The 13,898-nt window shown below is 46.1% G+C and overlaps 1 protein-coding gene across 2 annotated transcripts in view; it reads right to left on the minus strand.

The window, feature by feature from the left end:
- Positions 1 to 13,898, minus strand: part of GABRB3 (gamma-aminobutyric acid type A receptor subunit beta3) — a 238,005-nt gene that overhangs the window by 5,003 nt on the left and 219,104 nt on the right. For both annotated transcript variants that reach the window (XM_037132731.2, XM_037132732.2), the window contains 2 exons: positions 11,832 to 11,984; positions 5,646 to 5,890 (listed from right to left, as the gene is read on the minus strand). In XM_037132731.2, the coding sequence (XP_036988626.1) occupies positions 5,646 to 5,890; positions 11,832 to 11,984 (398 nt within the window). The remainder of the gene's footprint in view (positions 1 to 5,645; positions 5,891 to 11,831; positions 11,985 to 13,898) is intronic.

Below are 13,898 nucleotides of genomic sequence, written 5' to 3' on the forward strand. Positions count from 1 at the left end.
CTATACCATTAGGGCAGAAGATGCTTTTTTTAAAGAAAAAGTAGTAATGTCAACTTTATTCTTTTCAATAAGTGATTTATTACAAACTTGGAAGAATGAAACTTTTCCTGAAAGTAGAAAAACCAAAAATATTTAGCTAAAAAAAAAAGCAATGCACAAAAACTTCTCTACATTCTAAGTAACGTTTTAGACACAACGAAACCATGGGATGAAAAGCCCGTCGTCCATTTGGGGAAGTGGGATGTCTCACTAAAGACACGCACTCGGAGGGGCTGGACCCTTAATCCGGATCGTTCACGCCGATGCCCCCGCTCACCGGCTGCGTGCCGCGCCCTGGGCTAGGTGAGGGGCCGCACAGGAGCAGGAGAAGGTCCTTGCCATGGGGCTGTTTAGCAGGAGACAGCTTCAAACGAACAGCAAATGCATTTCTAAAAATCTGCATATTACACCCTGGCTGGGTGGTTCAGTGGGTTGGAGCATTGCCCCGAACACCAAAAGATTTCCGGTTTGATTCCCAGCTGGGGCACAAGCCTGGGTTTCGAGCCAACTCGGGCCCCCAGTAGGGGGCAATCAAGAGGCAACCACGCATTGATGTTTCCCTCCCTCTCTCCTTTCCTTCCCCTCTCTCTAAAAATATATAAATATTTTTTTAAAGATATGTCTTTCCTTAAAGGACAAGAAGTATTTGTGACATGTTTACTGAGATGCTCTTCTGTGGTTCTAATGACTCAGTTTCCCCTGGCTTGAGCAAGAGGAGTTTTTCACTTCTAACAAGGAAAGTAAACATCACCTTATCACTGCAACTGCCCTGGTAGCAAATACCTCTTGTTCATAGACACGTTTCCGTGGACAGTAATATGTCTGAGACAGGGGACGTGTACTGTGATAGCTGCAAAGCACCGGGTGCTATGCAGTCAAGGAGGCATGGTGGCCACCTGGAATGTGACCTCCCATCTCAGACGCAGGGCACATCCCGTGGGAGAATGGAGACAAACCCGACTGGTGGGCACAGGAAGTGACAGAGGCAAAATGGGAGCCAATAGTAGCCCAAGAAAAAGCAAGCAGAGTGTCACAAAGCAGAGTGTCCATCTTAGGTCTCGTAGGAGGGAGGATGTGGGCAAAGATGAAAGGGCTTCTGGGAAGAGAGGCTCCAAGGCAAAGCAATCATCACGCCCCTGGTGATTCCAGGGCGCGCCCAGGGAGAAGAAAGAAAGTGTAAGAGACGGAGTTGGGTGAACGACAGGTAATGACCCATTGGTACAGATTGAGGCCCTGTCTTTCTATGTCCTTGGGGAGGGACTGACCAGGGTGGGGGCTCTAAGTCTGTGCCCTGAACTCTCGGGAAGGCAACTTAGTCTCAGGGAAGCCAAACCGATTCCCTACCTATCCGTCAGTAACGTGCAAAGTGGAGTGGGCCTGAGCACCTTGGATATTTACGGCTACCTTTAAATTTTTGTTTTATTAATGACTTTAGAGAGAGAGAGAAAAGGAGAAAGAGAGAGAGAGAGAGAGAGAGATTGCTTTGTTTCATTGATGCATCCGTTGGTTGATTCCAGAACCGATACAATCTATATCACTGCTATCTCAGAGTGAGGGAGTGCTTGTAATGGAAAGGATAATACTGGAAGAAGCAGGATGTATATCCAATTAGTAAGACCTTACTATAAACCCGTTTGGCCCTTGTTGACTTACAGTTTTCATTTAAACAAGAGTCAATGTGTAGAAAATGTCCACCAAAATCATGGAAAGGTTTTTTTTTTTCTGAAAGAATTAAAGGGTTATTAAAATCTGTTAAGTCTTAGAAGTCAAATATTTTAAACGGATACTGTTGACCCATGAACAATGCAGGGGGAGGGGTGAAGAAGGGGTTCAGGGTGTGGATTGTGTTTGAAAACACAAGTATAGTTTAGATTGGAGGATTACTAATTGTGGGTCAAAAATATGTACACCAATGTTTTCCTACCATCTAGAATTTAAATATTTAAAAAACATTATTTATTGATTTTATCAGAAAGAGGGAGAGAGAAAGAGAGAAGGAGTGAAACGTCATGTTTTTATGTTGGTTCACTCATTCATGCACTCAGTGGTTGATTCTTATATGTGCCCTGATCGGGGATCGAACCTGCAACCTTGGCCAATCAGGAAGGTGCTCTAACCAGCTCAGCTACCCAGCCAGTACTAGAATTTAAATACTGAAACCAATAGAAATGATTGTGAGTCCAATATAATACCGAAATGTGCGGATAGGATGGTAGATAACTTGCAATTTTAAAGCATTTCATGAATACGTCTTAGTTTGAAGATACGTGTATCTCAAATCTACCATAGTTAGAATAATTGATTTCAACATGTTTTCTTCCTGCTCCATAACCTTGACAGGTGTAAACATTTAAATTCAAATGACATCCCATGCAAAATATATTGCAGAGGGATTTTTCTTTTTTCCTAAAAACATGGTGGAGAGCTCATTCTCTCCTTACCTCCCAGCTTCTATGTAAGTAAAACACTGGAGTTTTAGAAGAAATGAGACAGTAGCTGTCATTTGGGGGGTGTCATCTAGCTCTTTAGCAAGAGGAATAGTGTCCAGCTTGCAGGAACGAGGACTTTCTTGATGAAATTCAAAGCTGGTCACTTTGCAAAACATCGTAAGGCCGGTGACCGTAACTGGGGCCCGACTAGCTCTTGGGCACAGAAACAACTTGGAACAAATAGAGGGTTAGCTCCAATAAATGAAGGTCACCGTGTACAAAGGCACCACTTGTGGGAGGAGGAAGTAAGGGACTCTGTGACCATGTTGAGCGTCCCTGAATCAACCCCGAAGTTAGAACACTGTACAAACACTGGGCATAAGGATCGACAAAATCAGAGTCCCCAAGGCAGTTGTTGGTGGCACAGATCTGCCTTTAGTGGCCTGCAGAGCCTCTGAGGGCTGACATCCCTCACAGTGACCCACCGTCTCAGGAAAGACAGTGACAGCTTAAGTCCCTGCTGTCATCTAAGTGTCCCTAAGTGTCCCCCAGACCCCCAGCCTTAGGGCTGTCCTCTGTAACACAAGGGGACTCCCCAAGGCCACGTGGGCAAACAGCCCTCAGAGATCTGACCAAAAATGCATGAGCAATGATAGTCACGAAGAGCCCGTGAAGATGTCACGGTTTTGTGTAACGTTTGTGATTTACTTTCTCATTTTCCCGCCATTCATCACATCACGTGATACGAACTGTTTGAAGGAGACTCATTTCTAATTAAAATGATCACTAAGTTCATAGGCCTAGGAGTCAGCCACAGTTTTGAGTGCGGACTTTAAAGAGCATCACACACCCACTGAAGTTTCTGGAATGTGCCTCTGAGGTGTGACTGGGGTTTTGTGCTAAAAGCAACTCCACCCACAGGCTCGAGAGAAACTTGTGCCACTTAAAGAACCTGAATCGGGGCCTTGCCCTTCATGGGAGGCGATCAGAGAGAACCATGGCTCGGGCTGAGCCAACTTCTATTTACTCAAGTCTCTTCTTATCATCCCGCAATGAGCCTTGGAAGCCCCCAAGGCTCGTGACATCATCTTAGTTCAAGGTGCATGACGTCATCTCAGCTCATAATGTCTTATAAACTCCAATCCTCATTTCTATCCCTGAAGCTCTCCTGCACCTGGGGTCGGACTCTCTCATGTATGTGGGTTCCCATACATACATACATGTTAAATTTGGTTATTTTTCTTGCAAAAAGTAAAAGAAAAACCAACTAGTAAATATGCACTTGTAAAAAATCAATCAATCAATCAATCAACAGCCATGGCTGTTGTGGCTCAGTGGATTGAGTGCCAACCTGTGAACCAAAGGGTCACTGGTTCGATTCCCAGTCAGGGCACATGCCTGGGTTGTGGGCCAGGTTCCTAGTAGGGGGCGCATGAGAGGCAACCACACATTGATGTTTCTCTTTCTCCTTTCCCCTCTAAAATAAATAAATCAAATCTTAAAAAAGTAAATAAAATAACATGCATTTGCATGTTGATGTCAAACCTTCACAGCTGATGTACAATTACACGTAAAAAATATGAGCATGTAAAGGCTTTAACAAAACTGCTTGGAAAACAGAAACACATTTTCAGAAAAACAAGCAATAAAAATGGATCACAAATGAACTAAAACTTTTTGCTGGATCTGATTTATAATATATTCTTTCTACATTACATTAATTTTCTCTGCGGATATGAGAGATTAGGGGTTTTTGTTTAAAATTGTGTGCTTCACCCTCCAAAAGGTATTTCTTTTGCACAATCGGACTGTTCTAAATGGTGTCATTTAGAAGAAAGGGAACAAATTTGTCATTTAAGTTACGAGAAAATTCAGAAAAATAGCATTGTGTGTCTGTGTGGCAGAAACAATAAATGGTATGATGAAGCCCTAGTGTCTCTCTTTTTTAAAAAAAGATTTTATTTATTTTATTTTTAGAGAGAGAGGAAGGGAGAGACGGAAACATCAATACGAGAGAGAAGCATCCGTTGGTTGCCTCCCCTGCACCTGGACCGAGGATCAGACCCCAGCCTACGTATGTGCCCTGACTGGGAATTGAACCCACAAGCCTTTGGTTATGGGCTGACGCTCAACCAACTGAGCCACATTGGCCAGGACTGGAAATATATTTTTGAGGACTTGCTGGGATGTAAGGCATGGAAAGACCAAGACAAAAATAATGTAGAAACGATAATGTAATTTCACTAGAATATTGTATATAATTGCAACAACATATTGTTGTTGTTTTTTTTAAATAAACCAAAATGGCATCTAATGGCAAAGTTGCTCTGCTATTGGAAGGATGGAAGAGCTTGCTGAGCTGGATGGAGGGGGCGGGGCTACATTACACCCCCTTTGGAGGGTGTATGTGGCCCAGGGACATCAGAAAGCAGAGCACCATCCCTGGCCACTGCTGTTTGAGTGTGCTGGACCCTGCCTGACTCTCAGCAGGTCCCAGGACCAAGGCCAGTCTGTGACAGTCCCAGGGCGGGGTGCTGCTCCCACCTTACACTAAGGGCCTTGAACGAGGAGACTGTGCTGGCTGGGCCTGGGGACCAAAGAGGGGTCTGCCACAGTGTCCACAGAAAAGCGCCATGCTGGGTCTCATCAGGTTTGTCATGGTGCCACCTCGGAGTGTCATTCATCCTGGTATCTACATGTCTTATTCTTTTCCCAGGAAACTGGGGAGCTTTGGCCTCTCTGCTTCTGCAGTGATTTGGGCTGTAGAGAAAATTCAGTGATTTGCCCCGGCCAGGTGGCTCAGTTGGTTGGGGTGTCATCCCATACACCACTAGGTTGTGGGTTCGATTCCTGGTCAGGGCACAGACCTAGGTTGTGGATTTGACCCCTGGTTGGGGAGTGTATGGGAAGCAACTGATTGATGTTTCCCTCTCACATCAATGTTTTTCTGTCTCTCTGTCTCTCTCTTTCTCTCAAATCAATAAACATATCCTTGCGTGAAGATTTAACAAATTATTTTTAAAAATCTAGCTACTTGCAGAAGGCAACCTTTCAGGTTATGATTGACAAGTGCACACAACACCTACTCCAGGGTCACATGAGTAACCTCAGCAATGGATGAGCCCCGGGGTCAGGGTGGATGGAATGGGCAGGCGGTCAAGACGGTGGGGGGCCTACCCGGTTGCCTTCGTTCTTTGAACGGTCGTTCTTGGCCTTGGCTGTCTTCTCCGCAAGCTTCTTCTGCCTCTGGGGGCCTCTTCCGAAGAAAATGTAGTTGACAAAGGCATACTCCAGCAGGGCCAGGAACACAAAGACGAAGCAGCCCATGAGGTACATGTCGATGGCTTTGACGTAGGGGATTTTGGGCAACGTCTCGCGAAGATGCGTGTTGATGGTGGTCATGGTGAGAACCGTGGTGATCCCTGTAAAGAAAACAGAGGGGTGAGCCACCGAAGCTTCTCCCCTCTTCTCCTCACTGTTTACTTTCCCTTTGGATTTTCTCCAACAGCTCGAAGTAGTTAGAAATAATGAGTTCACCATGGCTGGTGTGGCTCACTGGATTGAGTGCCGACCCGTGAACCAAAGGGTCACCAGTTTGACTCCCAGTCAGGGCACGTGCGCGAGTTGCAGGCCAGGTCCCCAGTAGGGGGCGCGCGAGAGGCAACCACACATTGTTATTTCTCCCTTCCCTTCTCTTGAAAAATAAATAAATAAAATCTTTAAAAGAAAGAAATAATGGATTGGTTATTACTGGGTGACTGAAATGCAATACAGAATAGGGTGTGTCTCTGGGCAGCAGGCCACAACTTGAGCCAGGAGTCAGGATGCTGGTATCTGTTCTCCCTGCTGGGTACCATGTCATCTCAGGGGGTCCACAGACAGAGCGGATCTGAGACTGAGGGAGAGGGGGGTAGGGAGGCACAGGAGACGGTGCTCTTGGCTGAAGTTGGGAGAACTGAAAATATACCCGGAGTTTCATGGAAAACGCTGAGTGTCCAGGTGAAAAACTTCCGGGAAGAAGGGTGAATCTAGGAAGAATCTGAGGACCTAAGAAGACATCTAGGGCTGTGGAGGTAAGGCCCTTAGCGAGGCTCAGTGAGAAAGAAAACGATTCTTTTTTCGTTTGTTTGTTTTTGGAGAGAAGGGAAGGAGAAGAGGAAGAGAAACATCAGTGTGTGGTTGTCTCTCCCTCGCCCCCTACAGGAGACCTGGCCCTGCAACCCAGCCACGTGCCCGGACTGGGAATCAAACGAGCTCAGCCTGACCACTGAGGGCATGTACGGAGATCTACAACATCAGAATATGTTAAGATTCTCCTTAAACATGACATCACGGGCCCCTGGGGACTTCTGAAATCTGAAAATAGCAATGGACTCACAAAAGTTTACAAATAAATGAGGCAACGCCGGGCAGGCGCTACAAAATTAGGCGCTCTTGCCATTATTCAAATGTGTTTCGTGTTGCTGCTACTATTCCTTTTCACTTCCAGATGGATTTGGAAGGTTGGGATGCTTTGTCTGAGGGGCTGCTTGGAGCTCCAGGTGATTATTTTGAGTGGACATGCGTGACACGGGCCTCTGTGGATGTCCCCGCCAGGAAAGAATCCGGGGACAGAGATAGGCAGATGTCACAGGCACTCGGACTGGTAAATGTGGCCCTCAAACAGGTGAGGACACAGGCCCGGGCCAGCTGGCACGCGATCCAGGAGCCCTGAGCAGGGGGATGCTGAGGTGGGCACTCCGGCCATTCCAGTTTGGGCTCACAGGATCTCCTAGCTTAGGAGGCTGGTGCACTTACTAATTCCTCCCACCGTGCTCCGTTCCCTCCTATCCGGGTGCTGTGGGGGGCAGTGGGCGATACTGGGTCACAGCCTGGGTCACAAGGGCCATGGGAGCGCACGGCCAGAGCCCAGGTCTACCACTTCCCAGGTGTGTGACCTCTGAGACCAATGGGTCCAGGGCCATCATTGTAGGAGCATCCAACCCGCTGCCCACGGGCCACATGCGGCCCAGGATGGCTATGAACGCAGCCCAACTCAAAACCGTAAATATACTTAAAACCTTCTTTTGCTCATCAGTTTTTGTTAGTGTTTGTGTATTTCCTGTGTGGCTCAAGACAACTCTTCTTCCAGTGTGGCCCAGAGACGCCAAAAGGTTGGACGCCCCTCGTAGGGCTGTTGTGAAGGGTACAGGCAAAGCCGGAGAAGCAGTGCGATATGTGGATATGTTCACGTGGTCAATCACATTTAGCACCGTCATCACAGAAAGATACATGGTTTCACCGCCTCTGGTTCCTGAGTAGCCTCGTCATGGGGGGACCCGTCCGACATGTCTGGGCGGAACCTCCTGGGTGCTCTGGACCAAGCTGTGAAGTCTTTCTACTGACTCCTAGCTCAAATCATTTGTCACTGAGATTATGCTCATCAAACATTGTATTTGAAAACTGCACTGATAAAGATGACTGATACACACACAAATATGAGTATAATTTACATCAATGAATCAGAAGCTGTCTTGGTTCTCTTCTTTGTGATCAAATCCCGTGGCCTCAATTGTGTTAGCGTCCATTTCACTTTTAGAAGGACGGATGCTATTTGTCATGGGAGATGGACACAAGGGTTTTGAGAAAAAAACAGCTGATTAGAGCCGCCCTCTTTGCAGTCCAGTGGCTTCTGACACTGACAGGTCAGTGCAGCAGGGGCCACACCCTGGGACCACATCCTGGGCAGCAGAAGCATAAAATTCTGAGGCGCACAGACGGTGGTGCAGGTCAGCTGGATGAGAACCAATGTTCCCTTCGCAGAAGAAAGACAAGCCCAGGCAACCTCAGCTCTGCCAGCGCCTGAGCCGGAGGGACAGCACCACTGGGGGGCCTCTGCTGAGCACCTGTCCATGTAGACCTGAACGATTAAGACCTTGTTTAACAAAATGCTGCAGTGCCCTGGCCGGGTAGCCCAGTTGGTTAGAGCATCCTCCTGAGAGACCAACGTTGTGGGTTCGATTCCCCGGTCAGGGCACATACAAGAAACAAACAATGCACACGTTAATAAGTGAAACAACAAATCAATGTCTGTCTCTCTCTCCCTTCTTTCTCTCTCTCAAAATCAATAAATAAGAAATTTAAAAATAAGATGCATTGATCATTTCAAAGGCTGTGAGTGTGGTTGGGCGGAATTTCTCCAAATGAAGGTCTCCAAAGCATAACCACACTCTCTTAAAAAAGGTACTCAGCATTCTCTGGCTGGTGTGGCTCAGTGTGGCTCGGGTGGAGCAACATCCTGTGGACTGAAAGGTCACAAGTTCTGTCCCCAATCAGGGCACACGCCCAGACTACAGGTTTCGTCTCCACCTGGGGTACATACCAGAGCAGCTGATCAATGCTTCTCTTCATCTCTCCCCACCCCTCTCTTGTCCCTTCCTATAAAATCAGTAAACATATATTCAGGTGAGGCTTAAAGAAAAAGTGACATAGTGGAATACTACTTGGCCATAAGAGAGAAAGAAATCTTATGCTTTGTGAAGCACAGATGAACCTGGAGATTTTTATGCTGAGTGAAATGAGCCAGGCAGAGAAAGACAAACACCATATGATTTCACTCACATGTGGAATCTAATGAACAAACCGAACTAAGTAGAGACAGAGTCACGGATACAGAGGACAGACTGACAGCTGTCAGAGGGGAGGAGGGCTGGGGGCTGGGTGAAAAAGGTGAAGATTGAGCAAAAAAATAAAAACGAATAAAATTCATAGTCAAACAGTAGTACAGTGGTGACCAGAGGGGAAGGAGGGTGGGGGCGGGGAGAGAGGGTGAAGGGGGACAAATGGTGATGCGGGGAGACGGGACTTGGGGAGGGAAAGACACAGCGTGGTACGATGATGATGGTTGATAAAATGGCACATCTGAAACCTATACAATTTTATTAGCCAGCGTCATTCCGGTAAATGCGATGAAAAAAAGATATCTACTTTCACGTGCTTTAACGAGGTTGGGTTTATTACAAACCACTTCGGAGAGACTGTCTCTTTAGTGATTGTAGACGACAATGTTTGATCACTAAGGAGCTATAGAATTTTTATATTGAGAAAATTTAGAAATGTGCATTTTCAGAGCTCCTCACTCCTATGGATGCAGATAATGATGGGTCTCTGGTGCTCATATTTCTCATTGTCTCGACAATAACAAAAAATCTGGGGCCAACTCACTGTGAAGCTCACAAAGCTTCAGCTTCAGGTCACAGGCCTCGCCCATGTCCTGTAGGTTTGTATTTCTACATTTTTTATTCCTTTTTTCAAAGAGCCCCCTGAAATTGTCTAAGCGAATAGCTCTGCAAACTCTGCCTCTGCCCCTACAAATTCATTTCAGCTCTGACTCTTCCAGGTGAGAAGAACAGAAGATGGTTTAACAAAGGTTAATATAGGACCATATGCATTAGAAATACAGGGTCCAGCAGAAGTAAGGCCATGGGGCGTGGTCGTTAGGGAACGTGAACGTCTCACAGGGGATGGACAGCAGTCTGAACGTGTCACCTAAAATGTCCCATGGTGGGCTTGAGTGTGATCTTGTTATGTGACAGGTTGACATACTTATGATTGTGTAATAGAAGATTTTATAATAAAAGGGGGGCGTTATTTCTGCCAGACCCTGTATATAACAATTAGTACATTATGTTCAGCTCTTTGCTACTTTCTTCTCCCAGTGGTTTTTTTAAAATTAAATTTATTGGGGTGACCTTGTTTAATAAGATTATACAGGTTTCAAGGGTACATCTCCACAGTACAGCATCCGTATATGGCACTGTGTGCCCACCACCCAAAGTCAAATCACCTTCTGTCACCAGACATCTCACCCCTTCACCCTTTGTCGCCCCCTTCCCTCCGGTCACCACCACACTGTTGTCTGTGTCTATGAGTTTTTGTTGGTCTGTTTGTTTTTGTTTGTTCATTTGTTGCTTTCAGTGTTATATCCCACATCCGAGTGAAATCGTATGGTTCTTAACTTTTTCCGACGCCTTTCGCTTCGTGCGATACCCTTCGGGCCCATCCGTGTTGTCCCAGATGGCCGTGTGTCATCTCTTCTCACGGCTGAGGGCTGTCCCATCGTCTGCGGGCCGCGTCTGCTTTATCCAGTCTCCTGACAAAGTGCTTTTCAAATGCAACTAACATCTTTAGAAATAGCTACCTGAGTGAGTCTTAGGTCATCATTATGTGTATTTCATGAGAAAAATACCTTCTTAAATAAAATTTTTAAAAATTTGAGAGAGAGAGAGAGAGAGAGAGAACATCTATTTCCTGTTCCGCTTACCAATGCATTCATTGGTTGTTTCTTGTATGTGCCCTGACTGGGGATTGAACCCGCAAGCTTGGTATTAGGACAAAACCCGGCCAGGCAAACACCTATTCTTGAACCACTGTGCAAATGCACATACCTGTGCATCTAAAGTGGCATATTCACCTGCACACATGTACACACAGTCTCCTGGAAAAAATCTTAATCAACTCAAATCCTGGGAAAAGATGATGAACAGCAAAAGGAAGAAAGAGGGGAAACTGGGATCCTGAATGCTCACACTTCTCTGTGAGCTGACTTACCAGCAAATGTATTCATTGGTTTCAACCAATTTTAAAAAGTAGTATTGATCATTCTACTTTCAGAAATTAAATTTACCACCCCCCCCAAAAAAGAAGTGAGGGACTTGCTCTTTGGCTCTGAACTTACCTAAAATGTATTTGAATGTTTACTTTGCCCACACATTTTCATAATAATTAGCTGAGTAGGGAATAATCTTTCTGAAAACATAAGCCTTCCCTCAATCATCAATACATATGAGAAATAACATGGGAACTTATTTTATATCAGCTGATAATTGTCTAATAATCAATCAGTCACCAGAAAAGACCACCAGAGCTCTCAAGAATCCCCTACAATCTAATCACATATGTTAATGCTCATTAAATTGTGTAATTCCAATTATACGCTATCATATTTGACTAGTTTTCTGACTTATAAAAGAAGAAGAATGCCCAATTAACTGTGTCTCCTTTCTGGGCCACAGAATAACCTTGAACAGGAAATGCTAATCCTTGCTTGAAACTTGGTGTCAGAAATAGTTTTATTATGCAAATATTCAGCGGGCATATTTTCCCTGGCGTGGGCATGCAAATTCACATTGGAGCCCGATAATTAAATTAACAGCACATCAAAGCAATCATGCATGAAATGAGTGCTTCGGGATGGGAAGTGGCACTGCGGGTTAGCCTGGTGTCACGATGGACACGGCCATTGAACTGTGGCCTTTGAACTCCCTGATTCCCTGATGGCATGGTGCCTTCCCAGTTTGGGTATCCCTTTCAAACAGCACGTACCAAGGGCAACTCTAGCCGCAGATGCATCGTAATTGATCCAGAAGGACACCCACGAGAGGATGGTGATGAGTATCGAGGGCATGTACGTCTGCAGAATGAAGTATCCGATGTTTCTCTTCAACCGAAAGCTCAGTGAGAGCCGAGGGTAGGCACCTGCGGAAACAGACAGAGGTTACTGCCCACGATGCACAGCAGACACGCATTTGCCTTGACTTCTGTGGGTCAATGGCAAGCATTTGAGAAGCCCGTGAACTGAAGCATGGTCCCCAGCCGTACCATTTACTCTGCCTGCCTGTCAGTGTTGGGGGCAGAGCTGGGTGGGGAACATTGTCCAGTCTATTTATAAAGGTAATGATGACGATAGTCTACTAAGGCAGGACCCTTGGCTGAGGACTACCCTTAGCAAACTTTGGAAAGGTTGTTAGATTCAAATACACATCAGGGCAAGTATTTATTTTTCAATGAAGCACTGTACTGTTCTCCATATGGCCAGGGAGACTTGGCTAAAGGTTGTACTGAGCCAAATGGCTTTTACAGGTTGTTACCTAGCGGCCCATCCAGAGTGACAGGGTGCACAGATGTGTGACTGTGCGCAGGTGTTGAGGCACTGACCCTGGACTGACCGGGATCACTCAGGGGCACCCTAAGAGCTGGGGAGGGGTGCATGGAAGTAGGTCCAACCTCCCAGAAGGCAGCAGCTGTATGCTGACCTGCTCTGCTCCAACCACAGCACAGGTGTGGTGGGCCGCCTGGGGAGAAGCACGTCGTCTGCTCCCTGGTGTGCAATTCCCAGTGCCAACGTGACACGTGTGCCCCTGGGAACCAATGAGCACCACCACTGGGGCATGAAGAGCAAGTCCCCGGATGATGCCATGTTGAGTTTTGCACTGGCCTTTCCTGTTGGATTGGTTTTCCTTGGAGTAAGGCAAGTTGAGCCTGCATCTTCTCCTCCCTGCTTCAATAGTGTACTTTATCCAGTCCAAGCCTCTCAGCTCCTCAGGACTCTGATGAAGCTGATTGAAGGTCAACTGGTAAAAATCCAATGGGCTCCTCGAATCAACTTCCCACGTTCTCCCTCCTGTGCTCCTGAATGGACAAAGCTCTCCACCTGACAACACTGATCCTAGCAGACACCTTGCCTTCAGTACCCTCCTTCCACCCAAGCTTGGCAGGCCCCTCTTCTCCTGCCCCCACCCATATGCATGTCCCCAACTTCTCTGCATGGCTCTTTCTGCGGTAGTCTTTCTGTTCTTTTCTTTGGCTGTCTCATTCACTCAGGTGACAATGACTTCTGTGCAGGAGATGACTTTTAGTTCGACACTCCTGCTTTAGCATGGACGCCATTTTTAGCCAGAATGACATGAAGGAAACATGAAATCACTGGAGACACCCAGCATTTCAGGACTGGTTATCTGGAGAGTTTCCTCTGGCCTAGGCACGTGCGTCAGCCTGTGTATGTAAACCCATGTGCATGCACGTGCATATGAACATGTGTGTAAAGCCGGAAAATGTATGTGCACACACACAAACTCAGGCACAAACCTTTGTGAGGCTGTGTGTGCACACGAACCTGTGTGAGCCCATGTATGTTCATGTATGAGCCTGTGTGTAAACCCATACATGCACATGTGTGTACACGTGAGCCTGTGTGTGAACCGGTGTGTGTCTGAGCCTGTATGTCCACCTGTGTGTGCATGTCTGAGCCTGTGTGTATAAACTTGTGTATGTGAGCCTGCATGTATAAACCAGTGTGTTCATGTGTGAGCCTGTGTGTGTAAATCTGTGTATGTGGAGTTTCCTTACATGGTTCTGATCAAACACATACATCACACTGTCATACCAACAAAAGTGTTTCATACTTATTACAAATTATTTGTAGACATATTGCCATTCAAAGTTCTCCAAATGTGCACACACATGTGTCTCCATTACATACATGTTAATATGCACACACGCCTGCTGTAGTTTATAAACATATTTCTCTCAATGTGGTAACTTTAGGTTATTTCCATTTTTGCAAGATTATACATAATACTCTTTCTTGAAAGAGAGAGTATTGTTGAGTAG

The sequence above is a fragment of the Artibeus jamaicensis genome, unplaced genomic scaffold, assembly GCF_021234435.1.
Source record: "Artibeus jamaicensis isolate MK-2021 breed Jamaican fruit bat unplaced genomic scaffold, CSHL_Jam_final scaffold_612, whole genome shotgun sequence".
NCBI lineage: Eukaryota > Metazoa > Chordata > Mammalia > Chiroptera > Phyllostomidae > Artibeus > Artibeus jamaicensis.